This window comes from Salvelinus namaycush, chromosome 4, assembly GCF_016432855.1.
Source record: "Salvelinus namaycush isolate Seneca chromosome 4, SaNama_1.0, whole genome shotgun sequence".
NCBI classification, from domain to species: Eukaryota; Metazoa; Chordata; class Actinopteri; order Salmoniformes; family Salmonidae; genus Salvelinus; species Salvelinus namaycush.
In genome coordinates, this window is record NC_052310.1 from 15179134 (window position 1) to 15203665 (window position 24532).

Below are 24532 nucleotides of genomic sequence, written 5' to 3' on the forward strand. Positions count from 1 at the left end.
TTTCAAGAGCAATATCTTAATAATCACAAGTAACAGCATTATTATTGTTCACTAAAAATCAAGTCAAAAATACAACACTTACATTATAAAAAGTAACTTATGTGCACCCTAAATGACAGAGACGGTTATAGGTTACATTCCCATGTCAAATTGTTTGACTTACTAAAACACTCAGGTAGGAGAAAGGAATGTTTGAACACACTAATGCCACTGAAATAAATATGATTCAACAATAATTCATAAATCGGCTTAATCCTAATTTAGGATCCACAAACCATGCATAGCTGACTTAGAGAGACGTGTGAAAATTGAGTGATGACGCAAAAAGATTGAGTTAGGAGTGAGCCCAGAGACTATTAAATACACATTTTTCTACCTTTACAATATCTGAAGATTAGTCCACAGTAGATGTCTTGACCTGAGCAAATGAACCTCACACTTCCAGCCCTCTAGACAGCAAATACATCTTGACAGGATAGCATAAATGTACACAAATGGGGAATGACCATAAATACATTGCAATGGACTAAATACGAGTATGAGAGAAAAGTCTATTTATCCTTTCCAGGTGGCGGAACAGGTAACGCTACACATTCTGGGAACTATTTTCAACATGACGTTTCAGTGGATCCAAGTAGTTTCCAGACTTTCCCATGAAGCAGCCCGGGAGGGAGTGCAAATCAGATGGCAATGATGGAAGGTGAGGTCTCGGGACAGTTCATCGATGCCTTCACCAATTGGCCCCAGTCTGGCTGTTTATTCACCATAGTTCCAGGTTGTTTGTGTTAGCAAAGCCCGGGTTCTCTCGGACTTTCCAATAGGTTCCATTGGTCAGCCACACATCCCTCCCAGAGGAATCCATGGCTTTCCTAAAGATGGAAAATGATTCAATTACAGAAAGCATACCTAGTATTAAACCAGTGGAGTCCTATATGATCTTACTGTGTATCACAATTGAAGTTCGGTACATTTCAGACTACAAAAAAGAGATTTGGAGGTATTATCCTAGATATAAGATGACACACAAGAGTACCACTGAAGATTAAAAGGAAAGGGACTTACTTAAAGAAGCGTGGCGTGTGCTCCTGTCCTTTCTTAGCCAGTTGTTTCCTCCGCTCCCTCTGCATGTCTTCCACTTCTTCTTTAAACTTGTCACAGTCATCCACCCTCCCATCCTCCAGCATCCTGAGGAAAAGAAAATAACAAAAATCATCAAAAACATACCAATTCATCAAATCCATCATATCTAAGAGAAAGGCCCCGAGTTTTTCCTGGTCGTGTCACCTAAAACAGGAAAACGTCATGGCCCTGTTAATAAAAAAAATTATATTGTAAAATGGTGGTTTTCCATTTCCTAATCAAGCCCGACCCATGGCGGCAACACTCACCTCTGGTCAGGGCGAAGGCGTGAGTCTGTGGGGGGCAGAAGAGGCTTCAGGCCTGGGGTGAGCTCGTTTAGCTCTAGTGTGAAGCTGGAGAAGCCGTAGTACAGGTAGTAGTCCTTGGGCTGGGAATCTGTACAGTGAAATAGACCACTGAGGTCAGCTACAGCTAATGTAACCACAGCCTCAAACCACAATGTCTTTAGATAGCATATCGCTAACCAGTAAAAAAATACTTAAGGGTTTGGAGTCTTTTGATACAAGAATTCTCAGTTTTTAACTTTTCAGACTGTTTTCCTTGGGTGGGTGGGATACTCACTTGGCTTCCAGATACACTGTGGAGTGGGCAAGGTGTCACAGAAGATGCCCTCATGCCACAGCCCCCCAAACCGGTGGATAACACTCCCAGTCTGGTCGAGCACGGTGCCCTGCACTTCATTCTTGTTGGTGTCCGACCCCCAATAGCGAGACTTAACGAAGGTTATCTTACAGGTGCACGCGTTGCCGTTGAGGTTACGGATGATGACCTCCCCATAGTGCTCCAGGTAGCGCTGCTGGCTCAGAACATTATGGATGCAGGTCACCACTTTGTTCCACTCATAGTGGTCCCCAAACCTAAAAGAGTGAAGTTAATTTCTAACAGTTTGAGGGAGCAGACAGTAAAGAAATGGCCACCAGCAGCAGACTCTCACCTTGGGAGAGTGACATTCACCATCCCTGTTGGCATGATCTCCAGTGACTTTCCCCAGAACTTATTCTTCCACCGCTGGTCTGTTTAGGTGACACAAATATGTTGTGCTTCATGAGAAAAACGTTAAATGATCAAAGTTTTAGATAGTTTCTAAAGGTTTAGAAATGGTTCAAAAAAAAATGTCAAGACACTTGCTAACATTAGCCGACTAGAATCAAGGTTCTGCTCAGTTATAAATCAGTAAAGCTCACCCTGCCAGAAGGAGAAGGAGTCGGAGTCCGCGTGACATGCAGAGATGGGGGGGTGGTGGCAGACCTGATGAAAGACAATGGTTTAAGTCTGAATACAACAGAACTAGTCTGACCTGGTCTGCTGAGGAATGTCAGAGAAGATTCAGTCCTCCTACCTGCTCACTGATGTAGCGGAAGCCCTTGTCTTCTCTCAGACATTCATAGGTCTCCCCCAGGAGTGGGTTGAAGGGCTTGTAGCGGTTGCGGTAGTGAGCTGTTGCATAGCCAGAGATGGCAAAGGCACCTATGTAGACCTGCACAAGACCAGAGAAGCACCTTCAGTCTTCTAATCTAACATACTGCGAATCACTAGCATAGCTGTCGTTACGTGGTTTCATTTAAACCGTGAGGCTCTGTGCATACTGTATTCTAGCATATGCCTTTGACACAACGGAAACTTTTTATCATAGTTTAGTGATGTGTCCAGATGCTGCTAACTTAAACACCGAATGGAAAAGTGCTCAAGGTGGCTCTTAACGCCTTACATCCTTTGAGTTACAAAATTTGATGACATTTAAGAATCCTCACCATCCTCTGGTAGGGGTCTAGTGTGTTGTTGGCGGTGTCCAGCAGCTCAGAGTACTCCAGCTCCTCACACAGTCTTTGCATCAGGTTGATGGGCTCGTTGAGAGCAGCAGGCATGGAGACACGGGACAGGTCCTTGCCTATGTTGTTATAGAGGATCTGCATCAGGCCCACCTGGGCGTTGTCCGGGCAGTGGGCGGCCAGGGTGGTACGGCGGCCCGTGTTTTTGGGCACGACACAGTTGGGAGTCTTAGAGATACTGGCACGGTACTCACGAGTGGCTGAAGCTGTGGGGGAGAGAGATCGGTTTCAATAAATTGAAAAAAATAATTGCTAACTAGTTACAGAGCGTGTGTATGTGTGTTCACCATGTCCTTCCTCAGGTTCAGAGTTGCTGGTTGTCCCTTCACTCAGACCAGACTCAGACTCAGAGAAGCTCCCATTCAGGACACCGTCACTCGCATCAAAATACTCAGCTGCAGAGTCTGTCACCGATGGCGTGCGACGGGACTCGTTCCCAGATACAGTCTAAAGAGAGGAAGAGTAACAAACAATAAACACCATGAGAAAGACAGCCAAGAAGACAGTCGGTGAGGAAAAGCACCCATAGGCACTCGCACACAAATAAATACACACATTTCGTAAACCAAGCCTGTCTCCATGAATGCATATACCGTCACCTCAGCCAGTGTGGTTGATTGGTGGTAGGTGTCCTGCAGTCTCTGACGCTCCTGGGCCAAGGCATCATGCACAGACTTGAGGGACGTGTGTACTGACGGGGACAGGAAAATAAAGAAATTCACATTTAGCATTAGTAGTAATGAACGCACACAACATGTGTGAGTCCACGTGTGTTTTGACTCTGACCTCTTTGGGACACGCTACAGATGTCCTGCTGGATCTTCTTGCCTTCTGTGGAGGCGTTGGTGGGAGGGGACAGCTGGGAGTAGACATAGTCCGGGACGGCGGGGACATAGTCTTGAAGGGAGGGGACAGATGCACCCAGTTGGGACGAGCTGTTCAGATGACTAGAGGACAGCTACAAAATGGAGGAACGATGGAGAATGAACAAGTAGAAAAAACTGAACAACCATTTTCTATTTGTCTGAGAATTATTTGCCAGTCACTGATTCCCCACATTAGTGAGATGTCAAATATGTTTGTATGTAGAAGGAAAATGAATAAGAACTGTGTACAAGCCATGCAATATAGATACTATGGAAGATTAAAAGCTATCGTTTCATTTTTTATTTCATGAAAAATTAACCCCTTTTTCTCCCCGATTTTGTTATTACGATCTTGTCTCGTCGCTGCAACTCCCTAACGGGCTCAGGAGAGCCGAAGGTTGAGTCGTGTGTCCTCCAAAATATGACCCAACAAGCCGCACTTAATACCCGCTCGCTTAACCCGGAAGCCAGCTGCACCAATGTATCAGAGGAAACACCGTTCAACTGACAACCGAAGACAGCCTACAGGGGCCCGGCCCGCCACAAGGAGTTGCTAGAGCGTGATGAGCCAAGTAAAGCCCTCCCTGGCCCTCCCCTAACCCGGATGACGCAGGGCCAATTGTTCGCCGCTCTATGGGACTCCCAGTCACGGCCAGTAATGACACAGCTTGGGATTCGAACCCCTTAGACCACTGCGCCACTCAGGAGGCCCGCTAGTGTTCAATTCTACTGTAGGAGCATGTATGTCCTACAAGGAATTAACCAGTTTTATTTCTCAAACATATATATCACAGCTACAATTTCCATTCAATCTGATAGCAGTCTAATTGCAAAAACGTTGGTTTGCTCTCTGAATCTAAATCTGATTTGACCTTTCCATTGTAAAAAAATGTTTACCCCTTTGTCTGTGTGACTGTCTAGACAACATGGAAGAGATCAAGTAGGACTAGCTAGGTGTTCCTTGCTTTGGCAGTCTGCCTTGTTTCCTGGTGTTGACTCACCGATTTAGTAATCCCACGAAAAGGTTTTGGATTAAAAAGGAAGCCTAAAAGTTATCAGATGATTGGGTTAGCTAATACTCAAAACCAACACATTATACTCTTTACAGGTTGGTTAGTGGTACACAATCAACTTTTGGAATTTTAGTATTAAAAAAATATATGAACATTAGTGCCAAATCAACAGGGAAATGCACTGGAACAAATATCCATGAGTCAAAACTAAAAATGTCAGTCTAAATTACCTACACATTTAATCTAAGAACCACAGGTAAAAAAGAAAATGTATGTTACTAACCTGTCTTACCATTCCAAGGGCCTCTACCCTTGACATTGTGCGCGAGTGACCCCATATCTTGCAAGACCTGGACTTCTTGGGTTTCTCAAGAGAGAGATTCTTGGTGGAATTAAAAAAACAGACATGAGCCATTTATCTCATTACATTACTTAATTCAAGCATGTCTCCACACCCTTGTCCACTGGTATTCCTAGTTCACTTGTCCCTAGGAAAAGTCACCCCTTACCCCTAGGAAAATGTGTAGACCTGAAACAACTGGATACGTGTTGATATTTGATCCTAGCCTATGCAATGGCTGGAGTGGAACCATTACCACATTGCTAAACCTATACTAGGAAGGGTTGGTTTGGAGCTGGGCCGTAGTGTCGCTTCATCTCACCTGCATGCTGATGATGCGCTGCAGCTCGCCGTCGGTGAAGGCCTGCTGGCCCCCCTCCAGCAACTGCAGCCTCCGGACCAGCCGGTTCAGCTCAGACAGTTCCAACTGACAACGGTTCAGCTCTGAAGAAAAAAACAAAACAAAAACACAGAGACTGTTAGGGCAGATCCCAGAACAGTTCTACTGGGGAGTTAAGACCTAGAGCGAAACATTCGTAGATCTCATCAAATCACATACACATGGTTAGCAGATGCTCAAGCATTTCGCTACACTCGCATTAACTTCTAGTTCCGACCCTGCAGTAATATCTAACAAGTAATCTAACAATTTCACAACAACTACCTTATACACACACACAAGTGTAAAGGAATGAATAAGAATATATACATATAAATATATGGATGAGCAATGGCCGAACGGCATAGGCAAGATGCAGTAGATGGTATAGACTACACTATATACATTTGAGTAATGTAGGGTATAAAGTGGCATTGTTTAAAGTGACTAGTGATACATTTATTACATCCAATTTCTTATTATCAAAGTGGCTAGAGATTTGAGTCAGTATGTTGGCAGCAGCCACTCAATGTTAGTGATGGCTGTTTAACAGTCTGATGGCCTTGAGATAACCATGGTTGTCCATGAAGCACTATTCAAGACAATTAGAAGCTAGACTATTTACGTGAGTGCAACAAAAAAAGAAAGGTTTGGCAGCCCTAAAGCATTTTGGGTTTACTTTATACACGAGTGCAGTACCTTGAGCACAGCTGTCTGGGTCATGAGTCTGTTGTAACCAGGCTGACACCTTCCCATTCACCCCCGGGTTGACCGAGGGAAACTCGGACGGTGTTGGTGCAGCTATCTCACCCACGTAAGAGTCTGTAGTGCTATGGTAGTGTTGGTAGGAAGACTGGTATACAGACGAGAGAGGGAGACAGAGACACTGACGAGTCAATACAAGACTATAAACCACGAATAGAGACTGGACCTCTACAGAGTGAGAGGACTCACCACGTCCTGCATGGCGTTCCTCTGTGCCTGTCCAGGCACACTGGTGCCCTGGGACAAGGCCTGGAAGAAGCCATTGTGCACTTGAGCAGCCTCATTCTTCTTGAACATGCGATGGGCACTCAGCTTGGCCACCCAGATGTAGAACAAGTCATGACTATTGGCCTAGGAGAGGAAAGAACAGGAAGAGTGGTGCCAAGTTCATTTGTATTACTACAGGCCTCAAAAACTAATCCCAAAAACCTAATCCAACATTTCTCCAATTCAACCTTGGACAATATTGAACTTTGTTTACTAAGTTACTTAATTATAATTTATGTAGTGAAGTTGGCCAACAAGCTAAAGTAAGTGAAAGGGACTGGGCATACCTTCATATGATATAGAATATCTCCTGCATCCAAATCGATACGATTGGATTTCTTGTTGATAGACATGACTGCAAGGCCGACATCTAATGAACCATGAAGCTTTCCCCTTGTGATCTTTAAAATAAAAAGTGCTTGCCATTATATTATTAATGCTGAGTTTATCATTTAACTAAAATACATAACATAGTGAATGTACACTTACATCTTGTTGGGTTTTGGAATATCGTAAGATCCCCGTTTCCAACACAAAGTACCTCTGAAAGTAGGATCAAAAACACATGAATTAAACTAATTTATAATTAAACTAATGTGAACTAATTTCCAAAATAGTGACCAAACACACTGGTGGATTGGATGAATGGGCAGTTTGCTGACCTTGTGCCAGCCTTTCAGGGGCCATTTTCTCCTCTTGAGGAGGTATCCTTCACAGATGCCTGGAATGGTCAGGTCTTGAGAGTTGTCACCAGACATCATTTCCACCTGAAGGTCATCCATCACCTCCCAGTCTTTAATGTTCTGAGGGTGAACCAACACCATAACAAACACATCAGCATCCATCTGGAGACATTGTTATTTGTGGGATGTTAACACGCAGTTTGATGTTTTGTTTGGATATTTGATATTTAAAAACAGGTGCAGAATGGGTTTAAAACTCCTTACCTATCTACAGAACATAATTGTTGGTTGTGCTTATTGTTAACTGAATGTGTTGATGTTGATTCTTTGTCATTGTGACTCTCTCTTGGTGGAAGAGACATACCGTACTCACCCGAGAGTGACGGGAGGAGGCGGTGCTACTGCTCCGAGAGTGGGTGGGTTTGTTCAACGTGGGAGGGGTCTTCTCCAGGCCACTCATCAGCGATTGGCTGCGGTTGAGCGTGGACCCGTAAGGATTTTGAAATGAATCCATTTTGAAATTATAAATGTCAGGCTTCCCTCCCTTGTGTTATTGGTCGATTTTTCAATAAGACTGTTCCACTACAAACTCCCAGTCATCTCAGAAGTATGGGTCTGAGAAAGAAACACATGAAAGAATACAAATATAGATGGCTACTCTTTGCAAACATGTTTCCTCCTGTCAACATGTATAAACTGCTGTTGAATGAGGCTGTGCAAAGTTTTGTAGCTTCCTTTGAAGAAGTTGCATATTCTAAATTATTAAACTTGTCAATTGTTAGCTGCAATTATGTGAATAAGGGTCTGAAGAGTGGACAACCTTTGGTTGACAAATCTCTTGTCTGAGGTCATTGTATGAAGATATGAGGCCTGTATTCATAACTTCTAGGCGGGTGTTATTTCAAAAAGACTAAAAGCACATCTAGGTCTTGGCAAAGGTTTGCACGGGGGCTTGTGAAAGAACCCAAGATCCCTCTCACCCTTCCCCAACAGGTATTTGTGATACTGAGCCATTTAATATCAATGTCAGATTTTCCATCCAGTGTAATTTACACATTTTTCCATTTCAATGTAAAGGAAGAAACATGACATCAGAGGCCATTACCTGTAGGGTGATAGGGTTGTTCTCACTCCAACAGGCTGGGAATCTGAGGAGAAGATTACGAACCTCCCTTCTAATTGGCTTAACCTTTTTTAGTAAGACCTCTCCTGAACATGCAGTAATGAGATCACAAGGCAGAGAACACTGAAGATCTGGCGGTGACAACAATAAAAGGTTTGAGGCCTGGGTATGGGAGTGCTAGGCCTATGCAAAAGTTACATCTACAGCCATTGAAAACACAATAGATAATGTGACTTGAATACTATATAGGTTCCAACAGGGGCGCAACTTCGGTTTTAGAAGTGGAGGAGACATTTTATTTTATTTATTTTTTAATCCATTAGGAAAACACTCCAAACAGTCTAACCGCCCAGAGGTGTCAGCATGTTCTTAAAGCACACCGTTGCCTCGTTTTGTATCACATTCCAATGATAAAACTGGGGAGGGAAAAAAATGCAATTTCAGAATGTGAAAGTTGCACCCCTGGGTTCCAAGACAAGTGTTTTGAGCTCATGAATGTACCCATGTGCATCCATGCAGGCTTTGCTTGGCTTGGCATTAAATAAGGGATGATGTTTGAGGACAGAGGTAGAGAGGGAAGCCTCTCTGACCTCCGTCAGGGAAGCGTGTGGCAGAAACAGGATAATAGGATTTGCTGCTAACCAAGCTTCAAGCTTGCTTACTCAACGCAGAAAAATACAGAATTATCTAGTCGCCAATTACAGTGCAAACCCTCCACATCATGCTCTGTATATGGGCCTGCTTGGCATGTTGAAGTGGGCAAATAATCCATTGAATTATGAATGCTATGTGGATATGTTGAATGGTAGGTTATGTTGATGTTCAGGCCTTAGTCCTTTACCTTTGCTGTGGCAGTCAATGCAGGTTATTCTGGGCAACATTGCTAATGTGACCAAATGTCATCTTATATTACATTTAAGGGTAAGCACTATTGACAACTTACAACTAACTGAATCAATGAAGGATTTATGTCTGCCAAATAGAGGCCAGACTGCAGTCATTGCATCAAATGGGAAATGGTGTCATCTTTCTACTCAACATTGCTCCAAATTCTCTGAAGTTTCCCTGGTGAGATTCTGTGGGCAGTGCACAGATGAGGTTGTTCTTAAAAGTAAGAGGTTTGGCAACCCTGCCTCCAACTGATAAGTATAATGCTACTGAAGAAATATGAGAAGTCTGTGCATATTACAGGGCTCACAATACAATATGATTTTCCAGCACAACAAGAATATGAGGTGACTGACGCATATACAGTGTACACGAGTAAACCACAGACAGGTTGTTAGTCATAAAACAGCAGGTGAGTAAACTTGCTATGTGGTTACATACAACAAACTGCTTGTTATTCTCAAGAAAGCACAATGCAAAAAGGCATAACCTTGGGCCCCATCACAATGGTTAAATTGGGGCAAGGAGGCTCTTATCGAAAGCCCATTATGAAATGACTGTGCCACACAAATTGACTCATGTCCTGAACTAAACAAACCATTTGAGCATGACACGTGTTAATTTGGGAATTACCTTCAACTAGTATCTATTTCATAAAAATTTAGACATAGGGGGCTAGTCCAATGAATGTTCTTAAGAAAAAGTGTCAAAAACAAACATGTATTCTATAATAGCCTAATCTACAATGATCTGATATTGCATTATTTGTCCATTAGCAACATTATGAAAAAGGTAAACACAATAAATAATGTAGTTTGTTTGGTTATGTGGTTGTTTGTTTAGTTGGTTGAAGTGGACATGTTGAAATTGCATCCATATCCTTAGAAATTCCCCGTTCCTGAAAAGTCATCTCTTCAACTACACATTCATCAAACGCAAATATTCACTCTGCGAGCTTACCTGAAGTTCATGTGTGACCACTCTCATCGCGGTAATATTTTTTTTTAAATGTCCAACAAACCTCGTGATTTCCCATTTGTTTGACAAATCACACAGCTTTACCCGATTGCGGGACCATGTCTTTCTCAACACACGTGCGGAAAAACAAGACACGCCGTCAAAAAATAATTGTAGAAACTGCCAATGTCTGCTCCGCTGTGCTCGCGTAATGAGTAAAACGCAGCACCCAAATCCACGGATAGCTGTGCCACTGCGCAATGTGGCCAGGGCATTATCCGCATTAGCCTAAGGAATTACAAGTGCTCATGGGATGTTTGTAGGCCCGACTAGACTTGTAGGCCCGACAACTGATGGTGCACCTAGGCCTGTCTGTCGCTATATCGCCATTGGAGAACTGCATGTTTACAATACATTTAAATAAAGTCTCGTCAATGTTCTTCTGCCACATAGAATACACATGATCCAATGTTTTGACATCATGAGATCTAGTTAAATCAAACAAAAAAATGGCACACACATTTGATTCATACACAACCCTGTGGGTTAGTAGTAGTAATAATAATAATATTGTAGGGCTTGCCCTGTGACATACTGATATTGAATTGAGATGAATATGGTCGTTTCCCTCCCACAAACTCAGAATAGCAGTTGTAATAGACTAACTGACCCAGATTAACATGTGGTAATCCCCAGATTAGCCTTTATCAGGATCTCCAAGACCACTTGTGTTTATTTTTGGCTCGTATGATTCTCATAACTATTGGAGCATGCATGACTATTGGCACTGACTTTTACAAATGTCTACCCACATATTCATATATTCAAAAAGGATCAACGCAGAGGATTACCTCAGCCAAGAAGGTTGGTCCATTTACTTTGAGTTTTTTGGACCAATCACTTCAAATCAATAACAAAACACTTGCCATTGGCTAATACAATATTTTAAACATTGACACCATTTATTTTTGATATGGTCAAAGAGGCCTTAGAACAGAACATGAGTAGTAATCAAAATAATGAACAAAAGGAACAAAAACATGTTTTCTCCAAGAGTTGCTCTCAAGAGGTGTTGTAGCGGTTCATGTTGTACTGTACATTGTATGACCTCCAGGTCACAGAGGCAGACCTTAAATCTGCGGACATGACCTCCCAGTAGCCATAGTGCTGCCGACATCCTTCCCCTCCCCCACGGGCATGAATCTTCTAGACCTAAGCAGTCTCCTCTGCCTTGGGGGGGCTCTCCCCTGGGGTCCCGTTGGTACTGCCTGCGGGAGCCTGCTGTTTGAGGTACTGCTGGAGTATCAATGAGAGGTGGGCCGGGTGGCGCTGCAACATGGAGGCTGTCTGCGAGGTCAGCATGGTCAGGCCACTCACCAGCTCTCCATGTACCACGGTCACTGACGGCAGCTTGGCATAGTTCAACACCCCCTGCCGACTTAGCAATATCTTCTCTATACAGGCCCCTGAAACAGTGGGAGGAAAAGTAAGGGATTACACAATTGCTTGTATGATAGTAGCTTTACTGAAGTCAGGGAATAACGTTTTGCTATACTGAGAGTGGGACCACCAGATTGCATTGAAAAAGTATTTACTTACCCAATAATACCATCTGGGGGCTGGTCCTCAAACTCAAAAGCATTTCCTTCACCTTTGGCTCTTTACTAACAAATAGAACTGTCTGGCCGATGAATAGAGGCCCCATGTTAATGTAAGGGCTGTCTGGCAGGTAGGACCTCATCACCTGTGGTTAAACAAGATCAAAAAACATCATATTAACATCTTTCAAGATGCAATAGGCGATACAATTTGCGTCATAGTTACAATATGACCTGGTTGGGGATGAACTTGATTTTGATGCCATGCTTGTGGAGCCTGTGCTTGAGAAGCAGCATGTCCTCTGAATTGGTGGCGTTGTTTTGGATCACAGCGATCATCTTACAGTCCTGGAACATGGTCTGCAAATCCTTCTTCAAGAGCAACACCAGGCCACTTTCCTGTGAATAAAGCAGTATTCATAAATCAGCCATCATCTCGATACCAAGCCAGCTCACATCACTACTATTCCTAACCGGCTGGGTGGGTGGAGGAGCTCTCCTTTCAGCACTAAACAAATATACATGTGTGCTTCTGAAAAAACAGCTCCAGTACACACACTAACATTGACGGGTTGCTTGTGCTTGTTTTTGAGTTATAAACACATGCACTGGACTTCACTGACCTCCTGAACTGGTTTGACGCGGGGGGTCAGAGCCCCGGGGGGAGCTGCAGGTTTGGGTGGAATGTATTCAGTGATAGCCATCAGCTTCTGTTTGAGGATGTGCATGGGCTTCCTGTGACGCGTGACTGCCTTAGAGCCATGCCGGACACTCTGTGTCAGGGGAAGCCATCCTGTAGACACACGTTACATTAACAATGGGTTTATAAAGAAGGACTGAAAATAATAAATGTTTCTATGCAGACATTAAAACCTGATAACTCTTTTATTCCATGCAATGCAGTTAACTTGTGTGTGTATACATTCCAATAATACAGTATAATGTGTAAGTGATTCCATTACAACCAGTCTTTTACAACCCATCTTTCTGTCAATGTGACTATCCTTGCACAATGATGGTCTTAGCTCAGGTTTGACATCAAAGAAAGGATGTATTGCAGCAGGGCTATGCAGCGGATTTGCACTTATAGTGTACAGATCATTCTGTACATCAAGCTCTCTGTTATAACCTTTCACCCAAGAGCAAAAGCATGAAGTTGCAAGGTTTGAGTCCTGGTGTATGTTGAATGGCTGTTGTTGTTTTTGCAATGTTCTGCTTGTTACAATGTAGCCATGCAATTGCTACAATGTAACTAGCTTATTCTAATGTAGCAATGTACTTACTTGCTACAATGTAGCTACTTACAATGTAGCCTAGCGCTCTAGAAAGCTCATTTTAGTCATATTCGAAGTTAGCTGTGCGCTGTGTACTACAACCGAGAACATGGGCTCGTGCTGCAACATGACTTGACATGTAGCTGTATTTATAACGTTTTTATAAAAACGAGGTACGTTACCCTGTTTTGGTAAAAGCCTGCCACACAAGGTCGCCGCCATCTTTGTCAGGAAGCGTTGGAATGGGGGGCGTGAATCATACGTCAGACACCGATTACAGTTCCTACGTTCAAAACAACTGGGAACTCGGAAAAATATACGAGGTCAAGTCATGAAGCCTTGATTTTCAGGTCTAGAAATGCCCGAGTTACTTGACCGTTCAAGTTGAGTTTTCCCAGTTGTTTTGAACGCGGAAAGTGGTGTCGGTAGTTTGGCACTTTCAATGCCGCGATCAAAACAATTAAAAGAACCACAAGACAACAGTGAACGTGTAAAAAACATGAAGTCAGTGATCTTCATGTCGGAAAGTAGGAGCTCTAGAGACAGATGCCCAAGTATCAGACTTGGAATTCTGGGTAGATTTTTCCCATTCGGATATTGTTTTTTCCCCCAGGTTCCCAGTTGTCATGAACGGACTGAAGTCGGAGAATTCCGATCCCAGTTGTTTTGAACGCGGCAGTTGTTTCAATCATCTTACATTTTGCATTAAGGTGAACATGTATGCCTTTGAAGTAATTGTACTATCTGTGAAATGACGGATAAATGCGAAGACAGTGTAAAATATTCCGATTGATTTTCAGTTGTATTTATCGATAAAGTCAACAACAAAAAATAACAGAGAAAGAGGCGAAGCAACAGGGTTGACTCCGCCACGAAAATAAGACCACGAAGTAAGGAATTTTTCAATGAGCGTGTCGAATTTGGTCAACAAAATATTGAATTGCTACATAAAGCTTATTTGATCGAATATACGTTTCGTAATGGCTATGTTGTTAAGAATGCAGTGGTATAAGTGGACGCACGTGGCATTTCGTCAACTTTGAAAAAAACTACTTTATATCGGAGTTGTGTTTGGGGTGCGTTCAGTTCGCTTGAATGTTTGCTACTTTGCGGAACGGTTTGTACTGAACGACACATTTCCTCAAAACGTTTTTGAACATACTTTGACGTACGTTTGCCCCATTTAGACATATTCTGTGCCATTATAGCGTCCGTGACAGTTTGTGCAGGGCCGTTGTGGCTACAACCCCAGATGACTACTTTAAAATGGTGGAAGTCTTCAATGGCGCTGCGCATGTTAAAACGTCATTTTGGCCACTAGAGGCCTCTGTCATTCTGTATGGTTCGCTCCTGTTTGGTGGGTGTGGCTTGAAGCAATGAGGACGTAATTAAAGGGGAGTGGCCATGATGACAGCGTTCCAAAACAACAACCCAACCTCTCCCCGTTTTTCAACTGGACGTTCAGCACAGCGCCATTTCCATTCAATTGAACGCAGCCCTGTTGTTCACACGCGTATCTGCTCTCTCATTGGCTAGAACCTGATCTAGCCTTCTTCCACCTGACATATTTGAGGACATGTATTTCCATTGTTAGAGCGGTCACTCGACTATCTTGACAATATATTAAAACGTCTTTGAGCGAATGTTTGCATAATATTTTACGTAAGACAGCGAGCGTGATTACGTCAGCGTCAGGCTTTGCGTGTTTGTTGTAAAGCATGAGGCGCGTACTCGGTTACAATACGTTGAAGAATATCAGTGAAGTAGGTAAATACTTTCATCCCCAGGTTTCTTTGACAGCTTGCTGTCGAGCCTTATTTTATCAGTCATTTTGCACGAAAACTACCAGTGATTCTACAGCCATGGATCTCAGTGACATGCGAAAAAAATACAAAGGAGACGAAGAGGTGAGAATTGACGAGTTTGCTATGACACAAGCTACCTCACTTTTCTAATTTGGGTGAATGGCTATAAAGATGTCAATGGCAGGTGCAAATACTTGCATATTCCAGAGGCACAACAATGTCTAGCCAGTGTGCTTGCATTGTTTCAATTGTGTATGAATTACGTTGACGACCCCAACATTTTCATTGCATCAAGTATAAAATGTCAATTCAATGTACTTTAGTCATATGTTAAATCTGCTCACAAAGCTGACTTCGCTTACGTCCAGCGTCTTGTGATGTAATGAAGGGGCTTCTCTCCCCCAACAGCTCCTCCACTGGCAAAGGGAACATAAGGGCCCCTATTATATATCAGGGGCCCAATCAAGCGGTTGCAACTTTACAGAGCGTGTTGTAGAACAGATAGATAGTGTAGTCATATAGAACAGAGATTTGTGGCACCTCTAGTCATATTATATTTATCATCTGCTACGTTTTGACGTTTCACCTCACTGCGTAGCCTACACCCCAGCAATTGGAGTGATCAGAACTTCATTGACGATGTCATAATAAACATGGGCCAACGTTGAATTCCCTAAATGCTTATGACTTCAATGTAATGTGCATTTTGATGTAAAAGCCTCTATCTTAATTTGTTTTAGTGCTTTGAAGAGAATCATCTTGTTTCTCTGGACCCCATCAAGCAGTTTGAAGATTGGTTTGATCAAGCCACAAAGTGTCCTGAAATTGGAGAGCCCAATGCAATGTGCATCGCCACATCCACCAGGTGAGTACCCCCATAAGTAGTCCCTCAAGCACAATGCTTGCTTCTTAAGCTAAATTGTAACACATTTTCTATCAATCTGTCTGTTTCTTCATAAAGAGATGGACGTCCATCTGCTCGAATGGTCTTGTTAAAAGGCTACAGTAAAGAAGGCTTCCGGTTCTTTACCAACTACGAGAGCCGGAAAGGTGGAGAGCTGGTTAGTACCTACTACTGTCACTAGGCAGGCATCTTCCTCCCTTTCCTCTCAAGTGCATGTGTAGCACATGGGGATGTGCGAAACTTACTCCTCCGCCTGAAGTGTCCCCACTTGCGCCAGTGATTAGCTAGCTTTTCACGTGACGCCGACTGGTAAGACGCTTATTGAGGTCATGCATGCTAGCAAGGCAGAGGTCCTGGGTTCGAGCCTCAGTGTGAGCCGATTCAGGAGGAAGTGATACTTGCTAAGTAAGCAACGTGACGTCCTTTGCACCTGCACCACTAGATTATGTCGTACTACTTCTGTTTTCCGATTTTACATTTGATATTTTCATATCCCTTCCTGTAGGAGAGCAACCCTTATGCATGTCTGTGCTTTTACTGGGAGCCCATCAACAGGCAGGTATGTGCTTAATTTTACCTCTTAAAATGTAGCGTACTTGTTAACCCATTGTTTCAATATCTTCAAATATCTTTGATTTGGTATGATGAATATGTTGTGATTTGGGTTTTGGATGAATTAAAGGGCAATTCCATCACTTTTCAACCTAATTTCATTATCTCCAGCACAATACCAGTGTCTACATATGTGAAGACAGGTGCATTTCTATGTTGGTTTTTTTTAAATAAAGAAGTTCAAAAGTTTTACATGATGACATCATCAAAAGGTAAAGCATTTTTAAAAACAGTGATTTTCAAACACTATGAGATGTGTGGTGATGTGGAGAGAAAGAAAATACCCTAACTTTGGCTAGAAACTCATTGCAGGTTAATCCTACCCGGTAATGTCACATAGAAGCGTTATTTTTTTTATATTTCTTGTCTTTTTAACCACAGATCATAGAAATGTGCCGTTTTCTCATGTAGACACTCGGCTGGTGCTGGAGATAACGAATATGGGGTTGAAAAGTGGTGGAATTTCCCTTTAACTAATGCAGGATGACACTGAATTTGCTGTACAGTTAGTTGGCACTCACTTGAGAATGTGTGTGTGCAGGTCCGTATCGAGGGCAATGTGGAGAGAATCCCCTACCAGAGCTCCTGTGACTACTTCCACTCCCGGCCCAAGAGTAGCCAGATCGGGGCCGTTGTGAGCAGACAAAGCACTGCAGTCCCTGACAGAAATGTGAGGACCACCAATGTATTATAGAGATCCACCATTGGACTTATTGCCAAAATGAGGGAAATTAATGAAAATATGTGAAATCTGCCGGTTTTATTTCACTCTGCAGTACCTGAGACAGAAAAATGCAGAGCTGGAGGAAAGGTACAAGGACACAGATGTCCCCATGCCCGACTACTGGTTAGTATATTAAATCACCAAACCTGTGCAGTAAATTGTCTATCATGTAATCTCAGTTAACCCAGAATTAAAATCTGAGAAATTTGGTCAGATGCTATCCACGAGAGATGATCTATCACGTAAGCCTGTTCTTGTTTTTGCACATTGTCCCTCTATCTTCCAACAGGGGAGGCTATATCGTCAAGCCTTACTTGATAGAGTTCTGGCAGGGTCAGACCAACAGGCTACATGACCGCATCGTCTTCACGCGGCTGAAAAATGGAGAGAGTGTTCTAGAAGAGTATGAACATAATGCTGAGGCGGGCTGGGTCTACCAGAGGCTATCCCCTTGAGGTCGGTTACATTAGGGGAAATGGACTAAAGGCAAGGCTGGAGATTGGGCCTAGCGTACAAGTCACTCATGATGTCATCATCGTCAACCAAATGACCACCGTCATCTCAATGCAGTAGGAGCCTCTCATGTTGATGTTGAATGGAAGACCTATTGATGTTGAATAACTACGTGCTATATGTGTGTCTTAGAAAAAGCAAATTATGGCTTGTTTTCTCCAATCGTTCTTGTTTAATACCAAATCAGTAGCGAATTTATTTTTATTTATTTTATTTTCTGGATGGTTAGGAGGCCTGATTGCCTGTTGTCTCCAGGGCAACAATGGGAAATGATCAATGTGATATGACTATACGGTCTAGCACGTAACCTGTGATGCAAGGTTTTACGAATCTCAATATGCTGTATGGCACACTTTACATTCCCTGACGCTTGACGTGCAAAGTCTGTCTAGTACAGTAGTCAATGTTGGATAATTATTGACAGTTAACCGGTTATCCAATGAAAATGCATTTCCGCGACCTCAACAACCCCTGGAAACTCTGTACTTGTAAAAAGTGCAATCTCCAGTACTGTCTGTCTGTTATTTAACATTTGTACTTGAGTTCCACTGTATTGGATGACATGTTCTGTCTAGCAGCTAATATGTCTTCTGAAGGCCCAAATCCACAGCAATTTCTCTGTCATGTAATACAGATAGCTTATTAGGCTGTAGTCCCTGTGTTGAATTTGTTATGGATTGATTGTCATGTCTGTGGCTCAAACTGCCTTTTTAATATAGGTAAATTAAGATTAGAAGAGTTGACGTGAGTTCAGTTGTGCCAAGGTAATTCAGTGTATAAAGTCAGTCATGTCTGAGAATGAGCTTGGTTGTTCACTTGATTTTCTTGGTGTGTGAAGACCTCTGTATTCGCGACAGTTTAAATGGCAACTCCGAATTGTGATCGACTGAATGGATCTGAAAATGTTTAAATCTGCAAGTGAGTACTCTGCTTTTTCTGGCCAAAAGATGTTGGTGTTGCATGAAAAAAAGCTAAATTTTACCTTCCAGTAAGTATATTGCCATACACCTTGACTGACATTTTGATGTTTTTCAATCAACTTTATTTTATGCAGATCTTTTTAGCGTGTTAGATGAAACAGAACTGTATATAAATAAAGAAAATAATCACTGGATCACATTATACTCTGACTTGTTCTTATGGCTAGACATGCCCTTTTCTGTGATCACTTCAATACCATGTATCCCTCACATCTCCTGTCTGACTCCATTTACCCAAGCCTCGCCACCAACCGGACTCCGATGAAGTGACAAACTGGACGATAAATCCCTGATGGAGGGCCCAGTTGACACATTCTTACATCACCATGTCGTAAACTAGACTTCTTCATATCATTACAGGTCATTAAATATACAACATGTGTAACTAAAAGTTATAACAGACAAACTTTTGCAGCTAAACATATTTTCCATAATTTTCTTCTCTTATACTACAGTGAAATATTCACTCCAGGTTACTGGTCATGAGTCCTTGTAAAGACACAGGCAACATATTGCCATATTCTTGGACATTTTTAGTGTTGTCCAAGTGCAGTGAGCTCAGGAATGAACTGGTGAAAAAGACCACCCATTCTAATATGTTTGCATCAATGAACCTTGAACAGTGTTGTTTATGTGGATGTGCATGATGATAATTCAGCTGGTTACAGTATTATCTGTGTACTTAGGTGTGGAGCCCACCTTGGGCGTGTATATATGTTTTGTACCAATAAGAGTATGGATGTGTAGTTGTTGTGAATGGTGTGGCTGTCTGTTATGCATGACTAAAAAAAGAGCCTAAAAAGCATGCACCTGGTTATGTGCTATTTCTCTGCCCTGTGGTTCTCATCACTGAGACTGTGTTCAAAGAACAGCATAGGGTTCTCAGGCAGTGTGGCACGGATCTTCTTCTTCTCCTTGAAGCGACCAGAGTGGGACACCTTAACATGGCGACCTTTAGTGGCCGACTTATCCACTATCTTCTCCAGTCTGGCACTGAATTGGTTGTCCATTGGGTCTGTGGGGAGCTGAGGGCTGTTGTGATGCTCCTTATTCCCAGCGTTATTACCATACTCTTGGGGGATCTCGTACAGAACCTTTGCCTCAGACTTCGTACGTGAGAAGGTCAGCTTCCACCAGCTAGGGTCAGCCATGGCACAAACAGAGACTGGAGGGGGGATTGACCTAGGGAGGAAAAGGGCACCTGGTTATGTCAATCAGTAACGTGGGTCTTTGTGAGAGTTACACAGTAAGAGGTTTCAAGTTGAAGTTCAAGAGACGCAAGCAGGGGGGTTCTTGTGACAATGCTGACATGTTTCTTGTAGTTGATTGCCTGACTAAATTGACTCATTCCTTACATTTCAGGGCAAAAAGGTGAAAATGATCCAGACCTTCAATATAATAGCATTCATTAGCTGACAATGATCAACTTTTATCTTGAGAGTTAAAAACACACTCCAGCTGTAACACTTGTGAACTTTTCCTGTTGAAAAACACAAGTAAACATACAGTAATGTACACACAGACACACTTAATGGGGAAAACATTTTTTTGGGAGCAAAATAGGGTTTTTAAGACAACTGAAAATTTCAAGGAGATGGTCTGATGTGATGTCATTGCCCCCCCCCCCCCCCCCCCTTGCTTGTGGGAACAATAGAGGAAACCTTGGAACTACAGGTCAAGTGTAAATGCAGACAAAGTTGACATTTTTGAGGTAATGATAGATTTTGGCCATATTGACTGAATATAAAGAAAACATTTAAGCAGGGATTGACATTGAGGGTTTCACTATTGCCAGGGACAAGTGAACTGAGCCTGTTTTGAGGTGGACCCATGGGGCTTAAATAAAGAAAAGGGAAAACAACCAAGAATTCCATTAGCCTAAAACTTATCTTATCTAATTCCTCCCCATTGTTTAAGATGTTTACGCGAAAGACAGAAAATGTATGGAATTCATGGCAGTCGGGCAAATTGAGCCTGCTCTCAGAATTGTTTTACTGATAACCAAAATACAAACAAATCCAGTCTTTCTCCTTTCTCCCCTATGTGAAGGCAAATGCTTTCAAGCACATTTTCCAGGTTGGCTGGTGTACTTTCTGTGTGTCTATATTCTGTGTACTTATCTTATGAGTGTGTATTTATTTACCAGAGGATTCATGCTGTAAATTGTTAACTCCCTTGTTTTTTGTTTTTTTTGTTTTTTTACCTGGCAAGCCAGTTAAGAACATATTCTTATTTACAATGACGGCCTACCCCGGCCAAACCCTAACCCGGACGAAGCTTGGCCAATTGTGTGCCGCCCTATGGGACTCCCAATCACAGCTGGTTGTGATATAGCCTGTAATCAAACCAGGGTCTGTAGTGACAACTCTAGCACTGAGATGCAGTGCCTTAGACCGCTGTGCCACTCGGGAGCCCTTGTTAGCAGTCTCTATCACATCACAGTGATAAAGAATAATCGAGGAGATGACTCATCTGACATCTGATATGTCATTTATTAGCTGATATCTCAGCTAATAAATTAACCGACACATTGAGAGGATCTCGTGTCTCTTCCATGTGATCTGATATGAACTCAGAAAAAACCTTTCGGCTGATGAGAAAGCAACTTGTTTCCTGAATCCACTCTAGATACACCAACACAATACAAACTGCCAGGGGCGCAACTTTCACTGCATTTCTGTCACCCAGATTTATCATTGAAATGTGATACAAAACAAGGCAACTGTATGCTTTAGGACCATGCGGACACCTCCGAGTGGTCAGGTAAGCTGTTTGGAGTGTTTATCCGACTTTATTTAAAAAAATATATATATATATAATTATGTCCCCCCCACTTCTAAAACCAAAGTAGCACCCCTGCAAACTGCATCCTTTTCCATTTTGGATTTGCGTGACACAAACCAATGCAAACCAATGGACGCATAAATGCAAACAAGTAGCAATTACAAGAGCACACATATTAAGCCCAGGTATTGCGATGCTTTGTTCTCCACTGTCAGTATGAGGTGTGCCCCAGCTCTGTCACCTGGCAACCTTTTAGCCAACATCCGGTCCAGTTGAAACACTAATAGTAATAGACTCACCCTTTTCTGATGATCATTTAAGCATGGTGTTGTAAGAATACAGGCATACCACAAATACTTTTTAGAATGTGAGCTATTTTGGGTATACCACAGTGTGATAAGTTATGGGGTTAATAGATGTATCACGTTATCTACCATTAATAGCATTAAAGCAGGTTATATTCATGTTTCCTTGAGTTGTTTGGTGCAACATACAACGGAGATGGCAAGAATGAGACAATGCCAAGTTTCCGGTCAACCAAGCAAGTGAATGCCACAGAAACGTGCTTGTTACAGTCTATCATAGTCGAAAAATAAAGCAATATATTTATAAGTTGGGTTGGTTCTCTGGGAACTCCCTCTATAGAACATGTTAATTTGCTTAAAACGCCCATATCTATTCTGATATGGCTGTAGTCCACAATTTATAATTTAAATGCAACAAGTAACAGATTAATTTTCATTGCCCTTAGTTTGCCCAACCCCATGGCATGAAGTTTACCCCAGCAGTCTTGACAGTACAGCTTGCTGTGGGTTTGATATCACACCCATGCAAATGTACATGTGAATTACATCGCTTTCTTATCTGAAACACTTGGCATTGGCAGAGTTTGGTGCTAGGCATATGCCTATGTAGTGTAAGCAAGAAATAACAATCTGGGTCGGCGCATAGTAACGTCACTTTGTCACTGTCATGTTCAAAGTAATTGTGTTATTTCTTTGATGCAATCCTTGTTCCGAGCTAGTTTTACTCTGAGTTAATTAGCATTTTCTAATTGCACTTATTTGTGACCTGGTTGTTTACAGTCACAGACACCCAAGAAGCAGATACGGTTGCTCCCCAAGATGAGCTTTTATGGCTTTGTAGTGTTTCTAAAAAAGGTGCAGTTACCCTCCTGGCTCAGTGTTGGACTCCTGTTCCCTGCCAACTTCCTGACTAACTATGACATAATGATTTATAGGGGTTGTAAATAGTCAATTAACTGATTATTAACCCTTTATTTTCAATATATATAAATGTTTCAGAAATGGTACCTTAAAGCTAGAATCTGCAGTTGAAAAAAGTGTTTACCCCTCTTCTGTTTTGGTAAAAAGCTGAGGGATGGGCCTCAAATTCATAGACAGAGCATTGGATGCAAGAACAGACCATATCAAAATTATAGTTTTAACCATGTTTTCAAGGTTTTCAGTGTTTGTTTACATTTATGAGGTTTACAAACCTTAGATAAAAAAAACATGTTGTGTTCTGATGGAATATGACTGTTGAACTAAGCTCACGAGGAATTTATAAGTTATAAATTAATGATATATACCCATTGATTCTTGAAGAATATAAGTCCAAAAACGGATGTAGCAACTAAGGATTCTAGCTAATGGCTAATGGCAAAGTGTTACCTGAAAGAGTTTAACCAGGTTAGTTTGATAAGTTTGACCATTATTCTACCATCTCTCTGCCATCTTCGATTTTACCTTTACAAAGAGAACTCATATGACTCATTTGGGGTTCTCAGTAGGTCCTGTTTAATAAGTTACTCTGTGTTCTGCAAAGCTTCAAAGATCACAGTGAAGGAACACCATGTTCACGCTGAACACTGAGAAATCACTAATTGAGTACAAAGCCTTTCAATGATACATTGTTTGAGCTTCTGAAAGGTGGGTCCAAGGACATCTACTGTACTGTATGCCTGAGCTTCCCTGAACACAGAGCTGGAATGTTGCAACAGTCTTGGGTTTCACTTTGGCTGCCAGGTTTCCTTAGGTTGGTTGCCATCTCTTTTCAGCTATTGCATTCCACTCCTTGTCACTCCTATCATTTGCCAAAGAGACTGGCCTATGTCTTTGGCAAATGACTGGAGTGGCAAGGAGTGGAATGTTAGCTAAAAATACTGGTAACCAAACTAAGGTTCACTGTTGACCTATAACATAGAGGTTGGGAAAGGATGCTCTGAGGGCACACTGATTTCTCACATAGCTGTGGCCCTCGTGTCTCTCCATATTTCTTGTTTATCAGTTGTGACCTATCTGGACAGTTTAAATCATAATTTTTTCTATGTCAGAAGGGCTGGCACACGGCTTGTACCCAGTTGATTTAGCATTTTTGTTTCCCACCATTTTTTGTTTTTTGGGGGAGTTTAATTAGACACTATCAACTTGATGCCACGGAAATGTAAAATGTAAGCAAATGTACTGTATCAGGATATTTTGAATTGGATTACATATAGTGAAATGCACACAATAAGAAACTGTAAAATACATAAAGTCTAAAACACATCCTCTAAAAACATAAATATAACACAAGTAACATTCCAATTATAAACATTCCTACTAGAAATAATGGTCCCTTGATGGATGTACAGTGTGCATGAATGTAATGCTTACCTTGTTGATGGAGAATTGGTCTCTGTCCTGGAGAGGGAGTGGATTTCAGATGTGAAAATGTCCAACCATATCTTAGTGCTCTCCTACTTAGAGGTTCTGCATTAATTTCTTATACTTTATTATTCTCTCTTTCTCTTCCTGTTCTCTTTTCACATTCACTCAGTTTCTCAGTCCTCCTTATGTTGACACTCAGGTGTTCCGCCACAGGTGCAGTCTCTCTCTCTCTCTCTCTCTCTCTCTCTCTGTCTCTCTCTCTCTTGCTCTCGCTCTTTCTCTCTTGCGCACACACACACAAACACACACACACCAGTGGAGGCTGGTGGGAGCAGGAGGATGGACTCATTGTAATGGCCGGAATGGTATCGATGGAGCGGAGTCAAACATGTGGTTTCCATTTGTTTGATGTGCTTGATACCGTTCCATTTATTCCA

The 24532-nt window shown here is 42.1% G+C and overlaps 4 protein-coding genes across 4 annotated transcripts; 1 reads left to right on the plus strand and 3 right to left on the minus strand.

Annotated features, from left to right (window-relative positions):
- Nucleotides 1-760: 760 nt before the first annotated feature.
- LOC120045463 (oxysterol-binding protein-related protein 7-like) lies at nt 761-7796 on the minus strand. Its single transcript, XM_038990349.1, has 19 exons — nt 7656-7796; nt 7262-7402; nt 7083-7142; nt 6887-7000; nt 6518-6683; nt 6267-6389; nt 5511-5632; nt 5141-5230; nt 3756-3927; nt 3569-3660; nt 3257-3416; nt 2892-3175; nt 2480-2617; nt 2325-2388; nt 2075-2153; nt 1702-1997; nt 1389-1515; nt 1063-1185; nt 761-869 (listed from the first exon to the last, which is right to left on the minus strand). The coding sequence occupies exons 1-19, from the start codon at nt 7794-7796 to the stop codon at nt 761-763; spliced, it is 2601 nt and encodes an 866-aa protein (XP_038846277.1).
- Nucleotides 7797-11188: 3392 nt separating this feature from the next.
- On the minus strand, nt 11189-13796 carry mrpl10 (mitochondrial ribosomal protein L10). Its single transcript, XM_038991231.1, has 5 exons — nt 13305-13796; nt 12472-12641; nt 12083-12247; nt 11850-11994; nt 11189-11716 (listed from the first exon to the last, which is right to left on the minus strand). The coding sequence occupies exons 1-5, from the start codon at nt 13342-13344 to the stop codon at nt 11463-11465; spliced, it is 774 nt and encodes a 257-aa protein (XP_038847159.1). The 5' UTR covers nt 13345-13796; the 3' UTR covers nt 11189-11462.
- Nucleotides 13618-18799, plus strand: pnpo (pyridoxamine 5'-phosphate oxidase). Its single transcript, XM_038991230.1, has 7 exons — nt 13618-15029; nt 15668-15792; nt 15889-15988; nt 16337-16390; nt 16985-17113; nt 17220-17290; nt 17457-18799. Exons 1-7 carry the CDS (start codon nt 14841-14843, stop codon nt 17620-17622), a joined length of 834 nt encoding a protein of 277 aa, XP_038847158.1. The 5' UTR covers nt 13618-14840; the 3' UTR covers nt 17623-18799.
- Nucleotides 18713-24318, minus strand: prr15lb (proline rich 15 like b). The gene is made up of 2 exons (XM_038991232.1): nt 24102-24318; nt 18713-19842 (listed from the first exon to the last, which is right to left on the minus strand). Exon 2 carries the CDS (start codon nt 19809-19811, stop codon nt 19482-19484), a length of 330 nt encoding a protein of 109 aa, XP_038847160.1. The 5' UTR covers nt 19812-19842; nt 24102-24318; the 3' UTR covers nt 18713-19481.
- Between the last annotated feature and the right edge of the window lie 214 nt (nt 24319-24532).